The following is a 21,939-nucleotide window of genomic DNA, read 5'->3' on the forward strand; positions in this document are numbered from 1 at the left end:
GCGTATCTCCCAAGAGCCTTGTGTTTAGAGTTTCTGTGTGGCTCAGGCACCGCCAATTACAAACAACCGTACATTTCCACCGGCCGGTATCCGCTCTCTTGAACAGCCAATTACGCTCCTTCTGCCTTGTTTTGTTCAAGGCTCCGTCGATTTGACTTCCATCTTTGATCGTCGGTATTGCAGGTTATCGTCATCGGTTACGGAGAGCATTTCTGATCGGTATACGCGAAGAGGATCAGCACACGACACAGCAACGGGGAATTGGGACGGCATTTATCCTGAAAAGAGGGAAGAACGACATTCGAATCGGATTGGAAATATCAGAAACGCATGCGGAATATTGTACCGGCGTTGTTGGCGTTCGCAACGGCGACTGCGGCGCAGACGTTGCCTCAGCTCGACCTCTCCTCATACGGCAATGTTTTGCTGGGAGGTGATTTCTCTGGTCTTTCCCTATGGACTGGATCACAACAGTCAACGACAAATAGTAGCACGACTGGAGATTCTGTGCTGAGTCAATTGGAGGATGGAAGATTTGAGAGTTTGGGCCAAGCGAATGGGACGATTGCTGCGACGTGTTTCATGGACTCCGGGGTGTTCATCGCAGGAAATTTTACGGGAATTGCGGGGGTAAATGCGTCGAATATCGCGGTTTACAACACTTCAACCTCGTCGTTCTCAGCCTTGGGCTCAGGAGTGCCAGGGCCGGTGTACGCGCTTTACTGCAATACGGACAACAACACTGTGGTGGTGGGAGGAGATTATGAGACGCAGAATTCGACCAATGCCTTGATGTGGAATGTGGCGGAACAGTCATGGGTTGGATTCCCTTTTGGAGGATTCAATGGACCGGTTACGGCGATCGCGAAGGCAGCCAATGGAGATCTGCTGTTCGGAGGAAGTTTTGATGCTACTGGAACGGGAGCGACTGGAAGTTTCGAGGATTCGCAGGCGATTAACCTAGTTACGGCCAATGTCACGGCTACCGGAACCATTACCACCGCTGGCTTCAACAATGCGTCCAACATCCTTTGTCCGGGCGGGACTGGTGCTGGGCAGACCTGGTTGTTGGCCGATGACACTGCGGGTTCGTGGACTGCAGAGACTTCGTTTGGATTCAGGCCGACGATGCTTAGGTTGTTCAATGCTCGCCAAGAGAACCGCGGGACCAAGACCTTCCGGGTCATTGGTCTGCCAATCAATGGTATCATGAACATGACCTACACTGACCCTACCTCTGGAGACACCGTGGCTTGCGATGCTTTCTGCCCGCTGCCGCAGGTCACTAATGACTCTTCTGTGTACTACACGGACTTTCACTTCGTGAATGTCATCGGGATGACTGGGTTCAGTATTGAGATTCAGGACTGGTATGGTTCTGGTGGAGGATTGGATGGTGTGACATTGTACCAAGATGACATCTTGGCGTTTGCTGTGAATACCTTTAACCAGCCCACATGCTACGGTCTTGAATTCCCCTCGTTTTCGAACACCACCGGTGGACCTTGGTCTAATGTGACCCAGGAGGGTAACACTTCGTACCTCACCACCTGGTTGACTGGTGACGACGCCTTGTCGGCTGCGAGCGTTTCGTTCTTCCCTGAAACTGTTGAGGAAGGCAACTTTACAGTGCAGATCCACACGCCTGGATGTCTCGCTGACGATACGTGTTCCAACCGAGGGCAAGTCAACGTCTCCGTTTACTATGACCCGGTTCTCGACCCTGTCTCTACGGTCTTGTTCCAGACCAACAGTGGCGACAAGTACGACACGGCCTACCAGGGCGTCGTTGCAGCTCCGACCACCTCGTGGCGTCCATACGTGGCGCTTTCTCCTGTTACGGGGCAGTCCGGCACCGTCAATGTTGTCGCGCAGTCTGTGCAGTTCCTTCCAACGAGCGCTGGTGGTGGATTGCGGGGCTTGTTTGAGTACAATCCTGCTAACTTTGCTACCACCACAACTTACGCCGCGAACGATTCAAGTGTCTTCGATCGCGCAGGAGAAATCTTGAGCACCGACCCGACTATTGCAGGTATTGCGGTGTTACCGTCTGCCACGATCGTTACTGGTAACTTTAGTGCTACGAACATTGGTTCCAAGAATGTGCTTGCGGTCAACGAGACCGATTTCTTTGCCGTTACGGATGGAGGATTGAACGGACCTGTAAACGCCGTGATCACGTTCAACGATACTGTTTATATTGGTGGGAACTTTACTGCCAGCGCGAATGGTTCCGTGACGAACTTGAATTACATTGCAGTGTATGATTCGGATCTCAACTTGCAGGCACTGGGCCAGGGAGTTAATGGCGAGGTCACCAGCCTTGTGCAGATGGTCGTGGAAACATCAAATGGTTCTGTCGATGCAATTGGTGTATCGGGTACCTTCACCGCAATTAATACTAACAGTGGGACGATTATCCCTGTCGCTGCATTCGCGGCTTGGATTCCAAGCTTCGGCAAGTGGGCACAAGAGTTGTCTGGCCCTACGTACTTTCAGGGCAGCCTGGCTTCTTCTGCCTTCTTGAGTAATGGAAGTGCATTGTACGTTGGATCCGTTGGCGCAAGTGAGACTACTTCTGCTAGATTCGTGGCCAGGTTGCCTGAGGGTCAGAGCAACTTGACCGTCAATGCGCTCAGCCTGTTCTCGGAACAGTCGAGCACGTCGAGCACGTCGAACTCTGCGATGACGAAGAGGGCCGTGGCGGAGGTTGGTGCAGCTAATGGTGTCTACAGTGGAGTTTACTACAATAACTCTGACACGAACCTTGTGATCATTGGTGGTCACTTCTCTATCTCGAACGGTACGGGCAGCGTTGTTCAGAACTTAGCATTCATTGCCGAGAATGGAACGATCACCGGTGTACCGGCCGGTCTGGACAGCACTAGCTCCTTCTATTCGATGGTTGTGCATGATAATGTCTTGTATGCTGGTGGAAACGTCACCGGTACTATCAATGGACAGGAGGTGAACGGGCTTGTTGCATACGATCTTAATACCAAGACGTGGAGTACGGAGCAATTTGCTGCGTTGACTGGTGATAACGTTCAGGTAAACGACCTCGCGATTTCACCTAACACGAACGATCTCATTGCTGCTGGTACCTTCACCGGTGCTGGATCGTTGAACTGCCCAGCTGTATGTTTTCTTGACCTTCAGCTATTGCAATGGTCTGCACCCACTTCCGGTGTTTCCGGAGATTGTGAGAAGGTATTATTTGCGCAAGAGAAGAAGTTTGTTGCTGCGGGTAATATGACGATGAACGGAACGTCTGCTCTTGTTCTCGAGTACGACCTCGGTTCGAATGAGTGGAGTGAGTTTGCGAACGCGTCCACCGCATTGCCTGGACCTGTTACGAGCTTTGTCTTCGATCCTAAAACGGAGAACGTGCTTTACCTCGCAGGTGAGAACACTTCCAGCGGCGGAGCCTACCTTGAGAAGTGGGATGGAACGCAGTTCATTGATCTTGGATCCGACCTTCAGAGCTCTTCCGTCATTCACACCATGAGGGCTGTCCCTTTGGTTGGTGACAGCGCAAGCAATAATGTGTTGCCGAGCGGATACGTTGTCCTGATCATGGGAAGGCTGGACCTCCCCAAATATGGAAACGTGTCTGCAGCTACCTTCAATGGCACTGCTTGGCAGCCATACCTGATCTCTTCCACCTCTGACAACGTCGATGGTCAGATTTACGCTTTCATTCAGGAGAAATCTCGAACTGTCCCTGGAGCTAAGCACTACATGGACCGTGGATTCGTTATTCTGATCTCGCTTGCCATTGCGGTTGGTATCATGCTTCTCTTGACTACCGCAGGAGCTCTTGCTGCGTACTGGCGAAGAAGATCGGAGGGTTATGTTACGGCACCTTCTGGTGAGAAGAATGTCACACGGATCCCGCCTGGCTCGCTGTTCTCGGATATTCCAGGACAAAGAGCTGGTGTGCCTACATGAGATCCGGTGATATGATGAGAGATTCGTTCTTTATTCAAAGTTGATTTGATTTTCTGGGATTATACGGCGTTTGGTCAGGGAGTACTTTCGTTTAGGTTTATTACCAAGTTTGGCCAATGAAGGCTGTAATTAGCTATAGTAATGTCGAACACGATCTTTAAACGAACGTCCTGTTATGCGCGACAATCAATCGTACGCGTTGACCGAAGCATCATGCCCGTATGCATATGTCATCCATCTGGACCAACACCTCTCCACATCTCCTCCCCCATCTTCAGATGCCCTTTGTGCACAATAGCTGTGATCACCCATGCCAACCGCGATGAACATTCCTCCAACCTCTCCGTTCTCCGCATCAAATACACCTGATAGAAAGGCGTGAACGCCCGATCCTTGTCCAACTCAAAAGCTGCCCTCGCATCCTCGAATTCCTCCAAAAGCTTGTCGAAGGCTTGGACATCCTGACAAAGCGTACACGACCACTTCCCACTCTCCAAATTCTGCCGAACCAGATCAATGCCGATTGAGTCGAGTGCACGGCGGAGACGCCATGCGCCGGTGAGGCGACGGGTTACTTCCCAGTATGTTGCTGTTTGGCGGAGTTCTTCGTATTCGGGGCTTTGCATACCGAGTAGGTGCCGAACGGCTATTGATCGGTAGACGTGCGCTTTGGATATAGTAAATTTGTGGGTGGGATCAGCGAAGGTGTAATTGTGGGTTTGTGTTGAGAGCATGTGACCGCGGTGTTTGTTGCAGGCGGAAGCCGGCTTCCATCTCGATATATCTAAGGGTCTGTAGTCGACGGCCGGGGGGGGATGACTTTTCCGTCTTACGTTACCGGGGTATCATTGTACCGTGACATCGTCATGACTTGCCATCCCACGACGCGGGAATCTGCCGTACGCGTCTCACAAACGCTTTTCGGTAACGAACCCTTCTATGAGCACCGTTGGATGATATTCTATACTGTCACTGCCATATATAATGCTGTTATCGTACACATACTCAACAATCTCTGATCGTACCACATCCTACAACTTCGCCCGCAAATGCTTCCAAACCATATTCAACCTCTCCACCGCCTCCCCCTTCCTCCCATCCCGCACCTCCTCTCTCGCAGCCTTGACTGCCTCCCGCACCCCAACCTCCTCCTCATCCACATTAGTCTCATCCCACACATCCTCCGTATAGGTATTTGTAGACATGATGTACGCGACCGGATCTTCGCACGCCTGTAGCCCACGGACGAGGGAGGAGGTTGGTTTATATTTTGTGGGGCGGGAATGGAGGGGGACGGCGTCGATTTCATCTGTGAGGTTGAGGGAGGGGTCGCGGAGGAGGGCGAGTATTTCTGCGCCGTCGTGGGAGGCATCGCGGGTTGGTTGGTGGAGGGTGGAAGTGGAGGAGCGGAGGGATCCGTGGGTGCTTCGGTGGAGGGCGCGGGAGAGGTAGGCGTCGTGGATGTTTGCCTCGGCGGAGGTATCGTTGTAGACGTCTGAATGGTCTTGCTGTTGGTGAGAGGAGGCGAATTCGGCGTATTCTGCGTTCAGATTGGAAGGTTCGGCGGAGGAGCGGAAGCCGGTGCCTGTGAGGACGGAGGATGATGAGCTGTGTACTGCTGCGTCATCGAGCAATTCTGTTGATCCGCTGCTTGTAGGCTGATATGTAGAGGTAGAAGAGCCACTTGACGCCTTGCCAGACGATTGAACCGAGGATTGGAGGGTGTCTCGTGCTGCGTTGGGCGAGAGTGCAGATCGAAGGAGTGACGCTGCGGAGTTTGCGAGTGATGATCCGGCATGAGACGATGATGCAGGAGCGGCCTTTCCCTTTCCCTTGTCTCCGGAGGTATTTGGCATGATTGCGGACCGAAAACAGGTATTTTTGTGTTTTGTTCGCACGTATACTGTGGGGTACGGCTGGGCCTTGTTGCCTGCGCCAGTGAATTTCGAGGCTCTCATCCGTGCAGGCGTCACGAACAACCTGAACAACACCAGAATAGCAAATCTCGACAAACAAAATACCGACTTCGTTCACGGCCTATTTGTCGTCTTGTGCGTGATTGATCGAGTCCGAACATCTACCATTCAGTCTACGTTACACGTCCGACAGTTTCCTCCCGCTTGTTCGACTGTGCACGATCTTCGCGGCAAGGCATCCAATTGCATCATCAGCTACCAGGGTCCCAACTCGGCAATTCTTTCACCAGTAAATCAACGAAGAAAATAACTGAAAATGGTGGACGGAGATCAGCAGCATAACTGGAAGTTTGCCCAGTATGTTTTTGTTCTTCGTGTGTTGGCGGGTCGGTGCGCTGACGGGTTTGCAGGTGCTTTGGAGATAAGGGCGACGTAGAGGACATCACAGAAGGTGGGATTTGTTGAATGCGCGTGGTAGCGATGTTTACTCATGAGTTCGAACAGCCGATGTCATTTCGACCGTTGAATTCGACCATACCGGTGACTACCTCGCGACGGGTGATAAGGGTGGTCGAGTGGTCTTGTTTGAGAGGAACGAATCGGTAGGCGTGACAAAATTGTCATCGTGTTCAAATCACTGATGTGAATGCGCGCTTTAGAAGAAGGGCTGTGAATACAAATTCTACACGGAGTTCCAGTCGCACGAGCCAGAATTCGACTACCTGAAGTCTCTGGAGATTGAGGAGAAAATCAACAAGATCAAGTGGTGTCGCCGATCAAACGCGTCTCACTTCCTCTTGTCAACAAATGGTAAGAGTCGCTCTCGGTAATCTAGTATGCATTTGTGCTGATTGGGACTTACAGACAAAACCATCAAGCTCTGGAAAGTCTTTGAGAAGTCCTTGAAGGTCGTCGCGGAGAATAACCTGTCCGACGGTATGCGGGCACCATCATTGACCTCATCATCACTGAAACTGCCCCGCATGTCTCACCACGATACCATCATTGCCGCTGTGCCACGAAAGACATACTCCAACGCTCACGCATACCACATTAACTCAATCTCCGTCAACTCTGACGCAGAGACTTACATCTCAGCAGATGACTTGCGCATCAACCTGTGGAACCTGGATATCGCAGACCAGAGCTTCAACATCGTGGATATCAAGCCAGTGAACATGGAGGAGTTGACGGAGGTCATTACCGCGGCCGAGTTCCACCCAGTTCACTGCAACCATTTCATGTACTCGAGCAGTAAGGGAACGATCAAGCTTGCGGATATGCGTGAGTCTGCTCTGTGTGACCAGCACGCGAAGCTCTTCGAGGAGCAAGAGGACCCAGCAAACAAGTCCTTCTTCTCTGAGATCATCTCATCCATCTCGGATGTCCGATTCTCCCGCGATGGTCGCTACATTCTGTCTCGCGACTACCTCACCCTCAAGATTTGGGACGTCAACATGGAGCGCGCACCCGTGAAGACCATCAACATCCACGAGTACCTCCGCGACAAACTCTGCGACCTTTACGAGAACGATTGCATCTTCGACAAATTCGAATGTACCTTCTCCGGTGACGACAAGAACGTCCTCACGGGTTCATACTCCAACAACCTCATGATTTACCCAACAGATCCTTCGAAGGAGGGCGAGATCATGTTGCAGGCTGATAAGAGCGCGTTCAAGGCAAAGAAGATTGGGCAGAAGAAAAACGCGCAGGGAAGGACGGCTAGCCCGGCGAGGAATGGAGGAGCTACGGGGGCGAGTGGGTTGAGGAAGGAGATTGATCCTGATTCATTGGATTTCAACAAGAAGATTTTGCATGCGAGTTGGCATCCGAATGAGGATTCGATTGCGATTGCGGCAACGAACAACGTAAGTTGCAATCATCAGAGTTGCGAAGAGAGTGGAATGCTGACTTTTGTTAATAGCTCTTCATCTTCTCAACCATATAATCCAGAAAGCAAAATCGAATCAAATAGATCTTACATATTCCAACCATCACATTCACATCGTCTTTCGTCGTTTCGTCCCTGTAACTCCGCCCGTATCCTATATCCTATGATCCGCCGTCTCCCGCACTCCGCTCCAGCTGTCGGTCATCGGACGCACCCCGCATCGGCGCATGCAGCTTTCACGGGCCCCACGAACACGACCCCCCTCGAATGTGGACTGAACACAAATCGACCAGTTGCAAAGGAGAAGAAGGAGGAGCATATACCCCGTCAATCTGACAATCACCTGCTATCCAAGCTTACCTGTCTATCGCTGCTGGAAGATAGAGCATACAGCTACTGAATGCAATGACAAACGCTATCGTGGAGGCATTAACCAGGTTTATCCTGGACCCGGCAAACCATGACATCCTCGCCATCCTCAAAGGACTGCGAAATGGTATCATAGGGATTGCTTTGTGTTCCCGAGCGCAAATGCTGACAACTTGATACAGGCCTCGTCTACGGCACCAAAATCCGCTTCCCGCATGCCCTCGTTATGACATTCCTCTTCCGCTCTGGCACGCTGCAGGATAAAGCTCGGATGATATACAAAGCTACACGAGCACATGCCCTGAATCTGGGAGTCTATGTCACGATTTGGAAGGGATTAATGCTGGTTATGAGGATGATGAGTAGAGCGGGGAAGGAGAGGAATGGGGATTCGCTTGTTGCGGGGTTGGTTGGGGGGTGGATTGTGTTTGGGCGGAATTCGAGTGTGAATCAACAGGTAAGTTCGAACCATGACGCTGACGCTGACGTGGCTACTGGTTATGGCGTGCTAATGCTCACCTTACAGATAAACCTATACTGTTTCTCCCGAGTAGTCCTCGGCTTCGCCAACCTCGCCGTGAAAAAAGGGTACATCCGCCTCCCCTCCTCCACCCCCTCCAATTCCCATGCTCCCCCCTCAACCGTCGACATAACCTCCGCCTCAGGCCTAACCTCCCCCGCCTCCCTCAAACGCCCCAGAGAGAACTACTACTGGCCAGTTTTCGCAAGCGTGACATGGGGAACCGTGATGTGGCTTTACCAGAATCATCCGGATTGTTTACAGCCGAGTTTGAGGAAGAGTATGGAGTATTTGTATAGTCAGAGTGACAGGTGGGAGGGGTGGAGGAATTTTGTGTGGCATAATGTGTGAAGGAGTTGGAAGAGGAGACGTGCGTGTGTGCTGTATGATACCAATGGAAAGGATGGAGTGGGACGGTGGATTATTACCATGGGAGAGGTGTATGATATGAGGGAGACATGGATTAGAGGCTTGTATGCTGCGGTGATACGATACAAATGGACGTCCGTTGCCTGATCAATTGAACGCACGCTACGACGATTAAAAAGGCAAGAAAAGAAAAGAAGAGAACAATTGCTATTTCCTCGCAACTCCTTCCTATCCAAATCGTTACTTGAAACGTACGTTTCTGCATCGTCCCCCCTGGGTTCCCGCTACCGCCCGAAAGCGTAGTAGCGCAGAATCACAACAACTCAGCAGACAACAACAAGAGGGAACTGGACGACGTCCTCGATCGAAACACCAACAACGACGACCACCCTCGACAATCCACCAACCCCCGATACCCATCTCTAATCATCTATAATGCGTGAGGTGTGTTCTCCTGCTCAATTGACGCTTTTTCGTTCTCGTGCTGACGTGCATGCTCGCCGCTAGGTTATCTCCATCCACGTCGGCCAGGCTGGTGTTCAGCTCGGTAACGCTTCCTGGGAGCTTTACTGTTTGGAGCACGGTATCAACGTACGTTCTTCCCCTCTCAATTGGCCTCCTGTACGCGTTTCTAATGTTTTATTTTGGACATAGCCCGATGGTCGTATGGACCCTACCAAGGATGCCGTCGACGGTTCTTTCTCTACATTCTTCGCCGAGACCGGTTCCGGAAAGTACGTCCCCCGCTCCATCTACGTCGACCTCGACCCCTCTCCCATTGAGGAGGTTCGCTCCGGCACCTACAAGGACCTCTTCCACCCCGAGAACTTGCTTTCCGGTAAGGAGGATGCGGCCAACAACTACGCCCGTGGTCACTACACCGTCGGTAAGGAGATGTCTGAGCGCGTTATGGACCGTTTGTCCCGCGTTGTCGATGGTTGTGATGGGTTGCAGGGATTCTTCGTTTTCCACTCTTTGTCTGGTGGTACGGGATCTGGATTTGGTGCTTTGTTGTTGGAGCAGCTGAGTTTGGCGTACGGAAAGAAGAGCAAGCTTGAGTTCACTATCTACCCTGCTCCTCAGGTTCGTTTTGATGCTTGACTTTCTCGCGTGTATGCTGTGCTAACTTGACGAATAGGTTTCTACCTCCGTCGTTGAGCCTTACAACTCTGTTCTTACCACCCACGCCACTCTTGAGCACACTGACTGTTCGTTCATGGTTGACAACGAGGCTATCTACCAGATCTGCCAACGCAACCTTGACATTCAGCGTCCTACCTACCAGAACTTGAACAGGCTCATCGCCCAGGTCGTTTCCTCCATCACCGCCTCCCTCCGTTTCGACGGTTCCTTGAACGTCGACCTCAACGAGTTCCAGACCAACTTGGTCCCCTACCCCCGTATCCACTTCCCTCTCATCTCCTCCGCCCCCATCATCTCCAAGAACAAGGCCTACCACGAGTCTCACAAGGTTCAGGACATCACCTTCCAGTGTTTCGAGCCCCAGAACCAGATGGTCGTCTGTGACCCCCGCAACGGCAAGTACATGGCTTGTTGTTTGCTCTACCGCGGTGACGTCGTTCCCCGCGAGACCAACGCTGCCATCTCCTCCATCAAGGCCAAGCGCTCCATCCAGTTCGTCGACTGGTGTCCTACTGGTTTCAAGGTCGGTCTCAACAACCAGAAGATGGTACTCCCCCCCGATTCCGAGCAGGCCGCCGTCGACCGTTCCGTCACCATGTTGTCCAACACCACCGCCATTGCCGAGGCATGGTCTCGTTTGGACCACAAGTACGACCTCATGTTCGCCAAGCGTGCTTTCGTGCACTGGTACGTTGGTGAGGGTATGGAGGAGGGCGAGTTCTCTGAGGCCCGTGAGGACCTTGCCGCCTTGGAGAGAGATTACGAGGAGGTTTCTATGGACTCTACTGAGACTATGGAGGAGGAGGAGGAGTACTAAACGTCTCTCGCTCCGCCAAAGGAAATGTACTAGACTGTTAATACCACGATTATCGCTGCAAAAAAGACTAAGATAGGGGGAATTGTTCTTTCTTGGGCGTGATCAAATATTTTGCTTTTGTTGTTTGCTGTTTGCTTATTATACAAATCTTTTAATCCTTGATTGCTGTTTGTCGTAAGTGAAGTGCCGATCATGAGTGCATTGTCCAGAGTGAACCTGCAGCCGAGTGATATGATAATGGCATTGTTTCTGGATGTAGAGCAGACTTGAAGTGAAGTACGGATGCTGTGTCCCTATTGGGCCATGTACAACCTCACGCCTTCCACATCTCTACTTGACCGTCTGCACATGACCGTAGGGCAAGCTGAATGTATACATGTAGGTATGTAGTTGTAAGCATATGGTATATGTCCATTGAGGCATGATACAGCTTCTATTGAATTTTATGGACTCGATCCTTCCATCCATTCAGTCCTTCGACTGAGCTTCTATCTCCTCAACCGTAGCAACATCGCATTCTTACACACATCACTCCCCTCCTCCACAAACTTATCATAAAAATCCACAATAAAAGCTTCTGGCTTAAACCCAAACCTTTGATACATCACCATCGCCGGATTATCCGCTCTAACATGCAACGTAACATCCACGCCCACCTCCTTCCCCAATCTCTCAACTAAATACCATACCATGAATTTTCCGATTCCGGCTCGGTCCCAGTTGGGGCGGGTTCCGACGTAGGATATGTACCCCTCGGGGGTCGCGAATGCGCAGCCGACTAGGAGGGAGCGGTAGAGGGCTACCACGCCTATGCCGGAGTCGAGGGAGAGGTAATCTGTTAATTCGATGCCGGGCCAGAAGAGGGATTGGAGGAGTGCGTTGGCTTGGGAGAGGTGCGCGCGGGAGAAGGGGAGGTAATCGATTGGGGAGGGTGGGGGGATGGGAACTGAGGGTGTGGGGTTTGTGCGGAGTAGGAGTTCTTGGAGGTGGAAGAGCTGGGGTGGGGTGGAGGTTGTGTCGCGGAGGATTAGTGACCCCCGCGGGCGACTGATGCCGTGGAGACGCGAGAGGAAGGAGTTTTCGTAGGGTGTTCGCGTGATGGCGTGGCATTCATCGATGCGTTCTTGTGAGTGTGGGGTGGGGTGAACTCCGCTCTCGAACGTCTCGCGAACGGCGGCGGGGAGGTCGAAGGGAGATATGAATGGCTGAGCTCTGAACATACGCCGGAGGATCGTCTCGATTGAGAACGGTGGTGTTGGATTTGGTAGAGAGGCCTTGCGCTATAGTCACGCTTAGCAAGGCATTTCATCACAGGACGAAAAATAGTCACCTTCCGTAGCAGAATCTTCCTCCGCAACCTCCGCATAGCAGGACTTCTCTCTTGTTCTTTCCATGACACCAAATCCACCAAGCTCTGTATACCAGCCTCGTTCAACGCTGTACGACGGCGTCTCTTCGAAAGGCCCGGGGTTTGGGTTCGGTTTTTGTGTCTGGTACCGGACTCAAACTCAGATCCGGAGTCTGAGTCGAGGTCATCATAGGTTTTCACGTTCTGGGCGATTCTTTGGCGTTTTCGACGTGATTCAGATTGTTCATCGTACTCCGAGACTTCATCATCTTCGGGTGCCTCTAGGATATGAGGTGCGGGAGAAGGATGAAAGCCGTCGCCAATTTCGTCGTCGAGTGGGAGTTGAGGTGGGCTGCTGCCAGGGTTGACGGCGAGGGCTTGATGCTCAAAGTAAGTTGGCTACACAGATGTTTAGCATTCCACTTAGCAAGACGTTACGGCGTAGCGTACCTCTAGAACGACGTTGAGGACCTCCTCGAAGTCGATCTGGTTTTCTGGACTGACACGACATTTCCGCAGGAATTTTCTTAGTGCTTTCAGTGGCTTTAGGTCGCTCTTGCTCTTTTTGATCGGAGTGGAGACTCCGGATGATGCTTGATCCATTCAAAGGGTCGGTTGAGTGCTGTGTTTTGGGGAACTACGTTACTCGTTCGTCCTCGGTCCCTGTAACATAGACTCACAAACGTGGGAATATGTGAAGCACCATAGATTTACAAGAGGAAAAATCACTGTATATGTACCAAAACCTTTTTTAAGAAGGGAAACCTATCAAATGCCTAACGCCGGGACACCCATAAACGTCATATCAAACCCACTATCGTCACAAATCACCAGCAATCTTAATAGACAGAGACCCAGAAGCATCACTGCTTCAGCAGTTACTGTCCTCCGCCTAGTTGCCATTACCAGCAGGCGCCTGCTTACCGGCGCCCGCAGGCAAAGGAACGTCACTGAAGTCATCCTGAGAGACGGCCTTAATGGAGTACCAGTCTATATACCGCATATTAGCCAAAGCGCTGGAAACAAGCACCCACAAAGAGAAACGTACAAGCTGAGGCGACAAACGCCAACAACACGCCGCCAGTAATCAAGTTACCCATGACGTAGGGCTTACGAGCATTTCTCATCAGCACTGCTGAGCTCTGGTCTTGCGCGTAGAGTCTTTGGTGCTTGGGAGGGAGGATCCTGTACAAGGAGTATCAGAGCTGTACTATGCAACGATCTCGAAAGGAGACAGACTTGTTGCTGGTCATTTTATTTTTGGTGTGGAGGTTTGTTGTGTGGATTGTGATTTGGTCATGCTCCTCGACCTGGCCCAGGGCTGCCAGGCACGGCCGTACAGACTCGGTACAACACCAAAGGGTTCTTGCTCCTTCCCCTTGAGCATATAGGAGAGCGGGTCTTCCGGACATCTAGATAGGTCAACATGTCGGATACAGCACTCCCTGTCGCCGACCAAATCACCCAGCTCAACGCAGCCCGCGAAATCTCCGACCGGGACCCCGCATTCTATCCCACAATCGTCGAAGGAATCCTTCCAATAGCCGTCAAACCAGAAATCGAGCTCCGGAGATGGATAGCAGAGTACCTTTCCAATGCATTTGCTTCGCCAAAGTTGGATGATGGGGCCAAATTGAGTTTGGGATTGAAGTGTCTTAAGACGCTACAAGCATTCGTAAATGAAGATGATACCGTATTGTTGAAGAGTTCGATTCAGGCGTGTGCGTCTATATATCATATTGTGTTTGGGTATATATGCACAAATGGCAAGGAGGACGCCAGGTCATGGAAGATCATGACCGCAATTAAATCCAGAGTTCTGAGATTGTGGGATGAGGGAGCGGAGGGTGTACGAATCTGCTGTGTCAAATTCGTGCAGCGAGTCGTTTTCGTGCAAACTCCTGGCGCAAAAGACCCCCGACTGGCCAATAAGTCCGATATCTCATTGAGCCACGTCCCATTGACTCACCCAGTCCTGAAATACGTGAACCTGGAAGCCGAAGGACAAGGCCTCCTTGACCGCCTCCTCGACGTCTTCCATGACAGGCCTCCCAACCCCATCCTCATCACCGCAACCCTCAACGCCGTCGCCATCCTCGCGCGAACTCGAGCGACTATCTCATCCAAGATCATCCTCACCATCCTGGCACAACGAACAACAGATCTTGTGAGTGATGAGAACGACGTCGTTAAGGCGAGACTTCAGGTCCGGTGTATCGACAAAGCCATCAAAGTACTCTTCACAAATCTTTTGCGCACGAATTCGGCGGGACAGCATGCGCTTCGTCTTCAACAATATCTCAGCGAACAGGCGGCACGGCCGAGACCGCCCGTTGTTGGTGAAGACCTTTCGCGGAAACGTGCGGCGGCTGCGGCGGAATTCGAGGATCCCGTCGTTAAGAGGGCGAGGATGGCGGATGACTACACACCAACCCCACCCCTCCCCAACCCCACCACTACACCCGCCCCTATCCTCACCCAACCCCCAGCACCCGCCCCACCATCAGGCCCAATGTCCCTAGCCCAATTCTTCACTCTCGACCCACCAAACCCACTACAAAGCTTCGACGTATCGACGCTCCCAACGGAACTGGTAATCCAGATGGCAATTGGTGGGTTGGCTGCTGTTGATGGTGGGATGATGGAGGAGGCGGTGCAAGCGTTGAGAGTGAAGTATGTCGCATTGCAGCAGAATCCGGCACTACTTCTCGGACCTGGTGCCGCCGCTTCTGGTATGACGGCTCCACCAGCTCCTATTCAGGAATCTCAGGCGGCGCAGGAGGAGGCTGTGGAGGAACAGCCAGAGTTTACGATGGCGAGGTTTGAGATGCCGAGGCCGGCTGCGTTGGGGCCTGCGGAGGTTGCGCAGCAGTTCGCTGGGGCTGTTGAGCGGATTTTGGGATCTGTTGTTACCACCTCCTCGGCAGCCACTGCTACCAAAGCTCAAGCCGGTATTGACCGTATGGCTGCCACATCCTGGGACAAAGAAAGTTGGGTACAATTATTGAGTCGGCTCAGTACCCGCGGGCTTTCTATCATCGATTTCTCGGAAGTCAAGACGGAGGGACAGGGGAGTTTGGCGGATTATGTTAGGGAGAGGTTGTTTCAGTATGTTATGACGGAGTTTAGGGAGAAGATTGATATCGCGGTTGCGTGGTTGACGGAGGAGTGGTACCACGACAAAATGATGCTCAAAGAAAAGAAGGAAACTTGGCAGCCGCAGTATGAGAAGTGGGCATCGAGGGTGATCGAGTCAATGATTCCCTATCTGGAAGCGAAAGATAAGATCTTCCTACGCCTGGTGTCGGAACTACCGGAGCTCACGACGGGTATGGTACAGAGTCTTAGGGCTTTGTGTCTTGATCCGGATAAGACGAAGTTGGGGTTTATGGCGTTGGGGTATCTGATTATGTTGAGACCGCCGATTCGGGGAACGTGTTTGGATCTTGTGGAGGAGTTGTGCAGGGAGAAGCATAAGGAGATTATGACCCCGCTGGAGAGGATATTGAAGAAGTGGAGGCCGGAGGCGTTGCAAGTCGAGACCGACGGTGAACAGCCTGCACCGGCGGTTGAGGCTGCGCAGGTCACCGCGTGAGGTAAAAGGGTGGAAGAGAACGTTCTGAGCATACAGGATAGTATAGGCGTTTTTGATCTTTTTCTTAAAAGTCTTTGTTTTAAGTGGTTTAGATTAAGGCACCATCGACGGCCCGCACATTTGGCTGCTGCCAGGGTCCAAATTCCGTCACTAAAGTTCATATCAATAAGCTCCGCCATCCGTCGTATCCAGACATTAACCAGACGACAATTTTTGGCTCCGTATACTCTTATTGGCCGTTCTACCTCAACTGGTAATTTACTTGCTGTGATGTCGACACCGTCGGAAGATTCGAATGCTGGCGCTGCGCCTGGGGCTGAGGACCTCCGGTCGCAATTGAATGCGCTGAGGGAGGACATTGCTGGGCGGGAGGCTGAAATCAATAAGTTGGAGCAGGTAAATGCGCCTTGTTTTGGTTGTCTGTGCGCTCGTGCTGACGTGTTGTGTGTAGGTCCGCAAGAGGCTTACGGGTCTTGGCCTACCCCCGAAAGTTGCCGCCTCCGCTTCGCCAGCCGGTCAACGGAGCGCTTCGACAGGACGAGTCATCGATACTTTACAACGGGAGATTGACGCTCTTCGACACTCGCTCGATGCTGAGCGGAATTCGCTACAGGCTGAGCGTGCTAAGGTTGATGCACTAACGCACAAAGTCGATAATGCGGAAGAGACAGTTGACCGGCTACGAATGGAGAACCAAAACCTGACTGCTATCGTCAGCCGGAAGGATCGAACCTTGACGGAGGAGACTGTGGTTCGGAAGGAGCTGGAGAAGTCGGTTGATAAGATGAAGTCTGAAAGAACGGCCCTGAAAGAGGAGGTCGCCCAAAAGGAGAAAGCATTGACCGAGTCAATTACGAGAGTAGACACTGAAGTCGCTCGGAGAGAAAAGGCTGAGGCAGAGTATGCGACATTGCAGGAAGAGTTTGCACGGTTACGGACGAAGACGAAGGAGGACCTAGAAGGGTTGGCAACGAGTGTTGCGACCCTGAAGAAGCAGCGAGAAGAGGATGCGGTAGCATCGAAAGCAGCAGCTGAGAAATTTGAACAACTGGCGAAGGGCATTGAAGAGGAACGGGAAGCAGGGAAGAAGCTGCGCGAAGCGTTGGAGGTAAAACAGAAAGAGCACGCAGAGCACTTATCCGCGGCCGTCGAGGAGTTGAAGCAAGCAAACGAAGAGGAAGCCAAGGAGCTACTACAGGCTACCGAAGTTGCTGAAGAAGCACGCATAGAAGTCGCCGCGCTGAACAGCAAGATCCGAGCCGCAGCATCATTGGAGAGAGGACAGACAAATGGGACAACGGAAGAGGCGCAATGAACCTGGACATGGAATACTGATGAGGAAAACGATGGGTATAGAGTGCAGGTCGCTTTTTATACATTTTGGGGATAAGCTTTTTGCTATTGGTGGCCCTGGCATACGGGATGTACGGCAGTGTGCGGGGAAAGTGTTATGAGGAAATACGTCAATGATGTAGTGAACAATACAACGTCGCTGGATCCTGTCGAAAGGGTCTCACAAGTCTTGATTCATGATGCGTTTAACGTCCAAATCACTGCAATGCCTAGAACGATTACGAAGTTATAAGCCTCCGTCGGATACATATCCCAATACTCCCAGGCTCCGAGCAGCAGTCCTATTACTTTTGTTCGGTGGCAAGGAAGGCGAGCTTCGTGTACTTCTCACCGTACGTGCCAGAAATATGAGAACATTCTCTGGAGATGCAGCACTTCCTGGAGGTTTGTCCCATAGGCCTCGGTACGTGTTTATGTGACTGACTCGTCGGACAGGTCGTGTTGACGAAGGAGAGACGATATGGCAAGCCGCTTTAAGAGAAGCTCATGAAGAGATTGCCTTGTTACCCGATTCGGCTATGGAGAAACTCACCTTGCTGCCTCCATACCTTTCGCGGAATCACCTGGTAGTAACACCCTGTGTTGCATTTTGGCCAGCAGACAACGGACGGCCGAACTTCCGGCTTAACGAGGCCGAAGTAAGCAAAATATTCTCTGTCCCGTTCGAGGACTTCCTGAGCGGCAGGGAAGGGTGGTATGACCCTCTTTCTCACACGACGTGGAATGGTGAGAACTTTCCGTTGCATCAGTTTGGGGGAGGTGGGGAAGGGCGCGTTTGGGGTTTGACGGCACGGATGATGATTGATGCTGCGAGAATTGCGTACGGGGCGGAGCCTGACTTTCCAGTTGGGCTGGTGAGAGCGAAGGGCGGTATAGGGGATCAGGAGGAGTTCATATGGAGAGGATTGGAGTGGGCAAAGAAGAACAAGCCAAGCAGGAAAGGACAACTATGATGTAAGAGCAGTTCGACAGAGAATTGTGAACCTGTAGACCGCTACGTGAGCAAAGAAATCGGGAACATTTCAAGAAAACAACACCGTGTCCAAAGAAAGAGTCCTGGTCATAAATATCCATCCCAAGAAGATATCGTAAACAAAAACACTTAAAGTGAGGAACGCCAACACGTTTTCCTACCAAACACTTGTCCAGAAAACCTTCCGTCTCCACAACCATCCATGGCCATTTCATACCTTTCATAGTGCAAGAGACTCCGCCTGCAAGAGGTCAATGTCGTACTCCAACGCCTGCTCCACTACGTTCCTCCACTCATCAACAGAATCAGCACTCCCATCCTTCGAATGACTCCCAGCACTCCCATTGAACGCAAATGCTTCGTCCTCGACCTCCTGCATGTACACTGACCTACGCTTCGGTGCGGCGAGCACAGCGGCAGTGTTAATCTCTACCTTCGCACGCGGAACGAACCCCAAAATCGGCATCGGGACGTTCTCGACGGCAGTGCTGGGACCGTGCTCCGTAGCAGGTGTCTCCGCCGTCATCACGAACGAAGATCCATCTGAGCCAGAGCTAGCACTAAGTGCCGGCAACCCCGGCGAGCGCTCACCCGAGGCCTGCGACACCGTCAAAATACCCAACCCAGTCGGCGGGCGGTAGCTCTTAGGGTGCGCGGGCAACGAGGGCAACAACGGCGACCCCACCCTCGGCGGTGGAACAGGCGGCGGAGGGAAACTTGGTGGTGTGCGCGGCGACGACTTGTACGGCAACACGCGGTCACCGTTCCCGGTCGGCTTCTCCTTGATCGTGTTGTGTGCGCTAGGTCCGGGAGAGATGAGCGTAAATGCATCTTGCTTGACACTCGGTGAAGTCTTCTCGTGTCCGAGACTAGAGAACAAAGTCGTCAAATCCAACGACCGCTTCGAACGGAGTTTAGACCCCGGGCGCTCCATATCCGGCGAAGAGTGTGGCGAGGAACCCTTACTGCGCGTAGTGAACGCCTGAAGTGACTGCAACGAACGCTTCGCCTTCAAGAATGTACCTTGAAGGGGTGATGTCTGTGCGGGTGGGACACAAGTGAAGTCCTCGACGACCGGTGGGAGATTGATTTTCCTCCTCGAAGCAATATTGACACGAGGCGAGACCGATCCAGCATTGAAGTCAGGGAAGTACTGCTCAAGCGGCGAACTCGGAGTCTTGTTCCACGTTGAGGTTGTACGGAGCGACGACGACGAACTCTTCTTCGCCAACCTCCCCGTACCCGACACCGCAGGGCTAGGCGGCCCACTCAGACTCGACGCGGAATAAAACCCAAGCGAAGACGCCGTCCCGCGACGCTCGAAGGGGTTGAAGTTCGTCGGGAGAGCGAAGGGGATGTGTTGCCCATACACATTAATCGCAAACTCGATCTCGACCTTCTTCATCCCTCCAGGTCTTCCACTCCAGGTAGCGACATCAACCTCCAACGCAACACGGAATTTGTACACACGGGTGATATTCCTCAAATTGATGGTTTGTTCGACGTTCATCGGGACATCGAACGTGACCTCGGCCTGCCCCTCAGATCTGTCGTCGGAGGTAACTGCGTACGGCAAGTGATACTCCGTAACATTCCTCGCTGAATCAGCCTGTGTCGTCAACACACACGTCAACGTCAAATTAAAATTCCGCACAAGAATATGTCCAGGATCATATGCTAACAACAACCTATGCGACCCACGATCCGAACTCGGTGTCAACGACGGCGGGTGTGCCAAACAAATGAAGGCACCCTCGACACCACCGTAGACTTGGATCTCCTTCTCGACAACTGGTTCGAGTGGGTTCATTCGGGGTGGTTTGATCAGGACCGGGATAACCTCTTTTTGTTTTTTGGCGATGGACATCAATTTGTTGCGGTAGCATATTGCCTTAACAACATATGATACGGCTGCACGATCCGTCCTCAGTGTTGGGGGGAGCATGAGTGAGGGAAGCGTGAAGGTGAACGGCATCGTATGAAGCTCCCCAATCGCCAAGGGCCTTAGTCCAGCTGATCCAGGATCAGCAGAGACAGGATGCAACATAATCTCATGCGCAACAAACTCAACCTCCTTACTCCCCGCCTTACTCATCCCCCTCAACTGCACCTTAACAGCAACATCCGCAGCTTTGGGGTTAAAAGCTCCCACCAAATCCACATTCACAATACCCGTGATTTCCTCGTCGAGGGTGAACGAGGGTTTGTCGAGGTAAATGTTGCAGTTTGGCATGTCGAGGAGTTTGCCTTTGGTGTCGGTAAGGCGGGAGCGGGCTTCGGTGAACATGTTTGTGCGGATGGACGGGGCGGGGGATGGGGCGCGAAGGTGTTTGGCACCGGAGGGCATTCTTTTAAGGGAGGGTTGATCTCTCATGGTGGAGGCCTTGATCTGCTGATAGCCGATGGTCATTGTGTCGTAGGAGGTTGAAAAGGGGCGGATCAGTGGTCAAGCGAAGGTCCGGAAAGCTTATCGTAGGTATTGGCGTTGTTGAAGCACGTTCTGATCCGCGGTCGTGCTTGATCCGCGAAATTGTAGGTGATCCAAAGCGATTTGAGTAGCAATAGCGTGTTGTCCGCGTTGTATGGCGGCTGCTTCGTAGCACGTTGATCCGGTGGGAGGAAGGTGTGTCGTTAAGGTTTGCCAATTGAATGAGTGACTGCCAGCTCACCCCCTATATTTAGTCAGACCCCCTGTGGCCAAACGTCAAATCAAACTCCGGGCAGTAGGTGGAGATCAGCGATATTGATCGCTGTGCCGTTAGAGTGCACTCAACTATGCGACTGTCCACGCTGCACGAAACAGTCCAGATCACACGTTCCATCCGCTAAGCCAGAGGTCCTCTTATAGGACCCTCGAACCTCTTGATGAAACCGATGGCATGCCGGAGCTGATTTCGTAGGCTTCCACCGTTACCGCCATGCCGCGCTGCAGGGATACGGCAGATGGGTAAGGCCGTCCAGCAGCTGGTGTTTTCGAATACCCGCAAGCGTCGATCTGTTCCGTACGAGGCACGATGTCCGAAACACGCGATTCGCATCAAAGTTACCCGGGCATTGGGGGACACATGTCCGTGTACACGTGAACACCGCTCCCTTCCCGCCAGGAAGTGACAGCTGCTCGTGCAAAGCCATTGATGAGTGAAGGTGAAACCGCCGCCTCAGTTGCAAGATGCGGCATCCTTGCAATTGCCGCTTTGAACTGACCAGGGTCTGTTTGTGCGCCATGGCCAGGTTGGCTTGCAGGTTCGGCCGCTGCCCGGGCGCCGCGCTGAGTGAGACGGGACATGCAGCCGCGCCGGACGCTGGGGAGGAGGAGGGAGTGGTCAAACGACTCATTACGGAAAATCCGTCGGTCCTCTGACGAACTCAAGTAGACGGGATTTCGGTTATTCAAGTCCATTTTAAGGCATCTCACGGCCGCGGGTCAATTGCTCGTTCATGAATGGTTTAGAGGAGATTCGACGATCTAGAGCGTTACGTGTATAAATTGGTTCCTACTTGGTGGCAGAGGTATGAAGATGGAGCTTTTCCACCGCAGGTCGCATCACTCATGCTTCTGAAAGTGCTTGTTGATACTTCAGGCTCACTCCAAGTATGTGTTCAATAGAGCGTATGCTACATGTCTAAATTTCCCACGGTGTGACGGACCCGCGTAATCATGACAGAAAGCTGTGGGCATAGACGTGAAAGC

General features: G+C 52.3%; 12 protein-coding genes across 12 annotated transcripts; 7 read left to right on the plus strand and 5 right to left on the minus strand.

Moving 5' to 3' along the window:
* Positions 1 to 390: 390 nt before the first annotated feature.
* Positions 391 to 3,921, plus strand: SAICODRAFT_42986 (uncharacterized protein; the record flags this gene model as incomplete). The annotated part of the gene is made up of 1 exon (XM_019168717.1): positions 391 to 3,921. A coding segment is annotated over one exon (3,531 nt), but the record flags the coding sequence as incomplete, so codon positions are not given.
* A 168-nt stretch (positions 3,922 to 4,089) lies between these two features.
* Positions 4,090 to 4,822, minus strand: SAICODRAFT_30765 (uncharacterized protein). The gene has a single exon (XM_019167757.1). It carries the CDS (start codon positions 4,683 to 4,685, stop codon positions 4,182 to 4,184), a length of 504 nt encoding a protein of 167 aa, XP_019023396.1. The 5' UTR covers positions 4,686 to 4,822; the 3' UTR covers positions 4,090 to 4,181.
* Positions 4,823 to 4,888: 66 nt separating this feature from the next.
* On the minus strand, positions 4,889 to 5,849 carry SAICODRAFT_30766 (uncharacterized protein). Its single transcript, XM_019167758.1, has one exon. The coding sequence runs from the start codon at positions 5,805 to 5,807 to the stop codon at positions 4,983 to 4,985; it is 825 nt and encodes a 274-aa protein (XP_019023397.1). The 5' UTR covers positions 5,808 to 5,849; the 3' UTR covers positions 4,889 to 4,982.
* Positions 5,850 to 6,183: 334 nt separating this feature from the next.
* On the plus strand, positions 6,184 to 7,818 carry SAICODRAFT_35704 (protein phosphatase PP2A regulatory subunit B; the record flags this gene model as incomplete). Its single annotated transcript, XM_019168433.1, has 6 exons — positions 6,184 to 6,224; positions 6,278 to 6,318; positions 6,372 to 6,469; positions 6,527 to 6,677; positions 6,732 to 7,738; positions 7,795 to 7,818. 6 exons carry the CDS (start codon positions 6,184 to 6,186, stop codon positions 7,816 to 7,818), a joined length of 1,362 nt encoding a protein of 453 aa, XP_019023398.1.
* A 348-nt stretch (positions 7,819 to 8,166) lies between these two features.
* Positions 8,167 to 9,001, plus strand: SAICODRAFT_35705 (peroxisomal membrane protein 4; the record flags this gene model as incomplete). Its single annotated transcript, XM_019168434.1, has 3 exons — positions 8,167 to 8,257; positions 8,313 to 8,587; positions 8,657 to 9,001. 3 exons carry the CDS (start codon positions 8,167 to 8,169, stop codon positions 8,999 to 9,001), a joined length of 711 nt encoding a protein of 236 aa, XP_019023399.1.
* A 402-nt stretch (positions 9,002 to 9,403) lies between these two features.
* Positions 9,404 to 10,979, plus strand: SAICODRAFT_71858 (alpha tubulin; the record flags this gene model as incomplete). The annotated part of the gene is made up of 4 exons (XM_019170718.1): positions 9,404 to 9,463; positions 9,527 to 9,610; positions 9,674 to 10,102; positions 10,158 to 10,979. Exons 1-4 carry the CDS (start codon positions 9,455 to 9,457, stop codon positions 10,977 to 10,979), a joined length of 1,344 nt encoding a protein of 447 aa, XP_019023400.1. The 5' UTR covers positions 9,404 to 9,454.
* A 488-nt stretch (positions 10,980 to 11,467) lies between these two features.
* SAICODRAFT_35707 (uncharacterized protein) lies at positions 11,468 to 12,930 on the minus strand (the record flags this gene model as incomplete). The annotated part of the gene is made up of 3 exons (XM_019168435.1): positions 11,468 to 12,259; positions 12,310 to 12,726; positions 12,778 to 12,930. 3 exons carry the CDS (start codon positions 12,928 to 12,930, stop codon positions 11,468 to 11,470), a joined length of 1,362 nt encoding a protein of 453 aa, XP_019023401.1.
* A 235-nt stretch (positions 12,931 to 13,165) lies between these two features.
* SAICODRAFT_19861 (uncharacterized protein) lies at positions 13,166 to 13,595 on the minus strand. The gene is made up of 3 exons (XM_019166168.1): positions 13,567 to 13,595; positions 13,376 to 13,512; positions 13,166 to 13,317 (listed from the first exon to the last, which is right to left on the minus strand). Exons 1-3 carry the CDS (start codon positions 13,578 to 13,580, stop codon positions 13,220 to 13,222), a joined length of 249 nt encoding a protein of 82 aa, XP_019023402.1. The 5' UTR covers positions 13,581 to 13,595; the 3' UTR covers positions 13,166 to 13,219.
* Positions 13,596 to 13,635: 40 nt separating this feature from the next.
* Positions 13,636 to 16,072, plus strand: SAICODRAFT_132914 (uncharacterized protein). Its single transcript, XM_019165444.1, has one exon. The coding sequence runs from the start codon at positions 13,754 to 13,756 to the stop codon at positions 15,920 to 15,922; it is 2,169 nt and encodes a 722-aa protein (XP_019023403.1). The 5' UTR covers positions 13,636 to 13,753; the 3' UTR covers positions 15,923 to 16,072.
* A 120-nt stretch (positions 16,073 to 16,192) lies between these two features.
* On the plus strand, positions 16,193 to 17,237 carry SAICODRAFT_8120 (uncharacterized protein; the record flags this gene model as incomplete). Its single annotated transcript, XM_019171230.1, has 2 exons — positions 16,193 to 16,318; positions 16,374 to 17,237. 2 exons carry the CDS (start codon positions 16,193 to 16,195, stop codon positions 17,235 to 17,237), a joined length of 990 nt encoding a protein of 329 aa, XP_019023404.1.
* Positions 17,238 to 17,344: 107 nt separating this feature from the next.
* On the plus strand, positions 17,345 to 18,348 carry SAICODRAFT_132918 (uncharacterized protein). Its single transcript, XM_019165445.1, has 2 exons — positions 17,345 to 17,659; positions 17,711 to 18,348. Exons 1-2 carry the CDS (start codon positions 17,452 to 17,454, stop codon positions 18,226 to 18,228), a joined length of 726 nt encoding a protein of 241 aa, XP_019023405.1. The 5' UTR covers positions 17,345 to 17,451; the 3' UTR covers positions 18,229 to 18,348.
* SAICODRAFT_71862 (uncharacterized protein) lies at positions 18,307 to 20,858 on the minus strand. Its single transcript, XM_019170719.1, has one exon. It carries the CDS (start codon positions 20,656 to 20,658, stop codon positions 18,469 to 18,471), a length of 2,190 nt encoding a protein of 729 aa, XP_019023406.1. The 5' UTR covers positions 20,659 to 20,858; the 3' UTR covers positions 18,307 to 18,468.
* Between the last annotated feature and the right edge of the window lie 1,081 nt (positions 20,859 to 21,939).

Source organism: Saitoella complicata (genome assembly GCF_001661265.1).
Source record: "Saitoella complicata NRRL Y-17804 unplaced genomic scaffold SAICOscaffold_15, whole genome shotgun sequence".
NCBI classification, from domain to species: domain Eukaryota; kingdom Fungi; phylum Ascomycota; class Saitoellomycetes; order Saitoellales; family Saitoellaceae; genus Saitoella; species Saitoella complicata.

Coding starts and splice junctions, on each gene's coding strand:
- SAICODRAFT_19861 (XM_019166168.1), bottom strand. Junction 13,318..13,375: donor GGCGTTTGTCGCCTCAGCTT/GTACGTTTCTCT, acceptor TGCGGTATATAG/ACTGGTACTCCATTAAGGCC.
- SAICODRAFT_30766 (XM_019167758.1), bottom strand. CDS start 5,807: ATGCCAAATACCTCCGGAGACAAGGGAAAGGGAAAGGCCGCTCCTGCA.
- SAICODRAFT_132918 (XM_019165445.1), top strand. CDS start 17,452: ATGATGCGTTTAACGTCCAAATCACTGCAATGCCTAGAACGATTACGA. Junction 17,660..17,710: donor AGATGCAGCACTTCCTGGAG/GTTTGTCCCATA, acceptor CTCGTCGGACAG/GTCGTGTTGACGAAGGAGAG.
- SAICODRAFT_30765 (XM_019167757.1), bottom strand. CDS start 4,685: ATGCTCTCAACACAAACCCACAATTACACCTTCGCTGATCCCACCCAC.
- SAICODRAFT_132914 (XM_019165444.1), top strand. CDS start 13,754: ATGTCGGATACAGCACTCCCTGTCGCCGACCAAATCACCCAGCTCAAC.
- SAICODRAFT_71862 (XM_019170719.1), bottom strand. CDS start 20,658: ATGACCATCGGCTATCAGCAGATCAAGGCCTCCACCATGAGAGATCAA.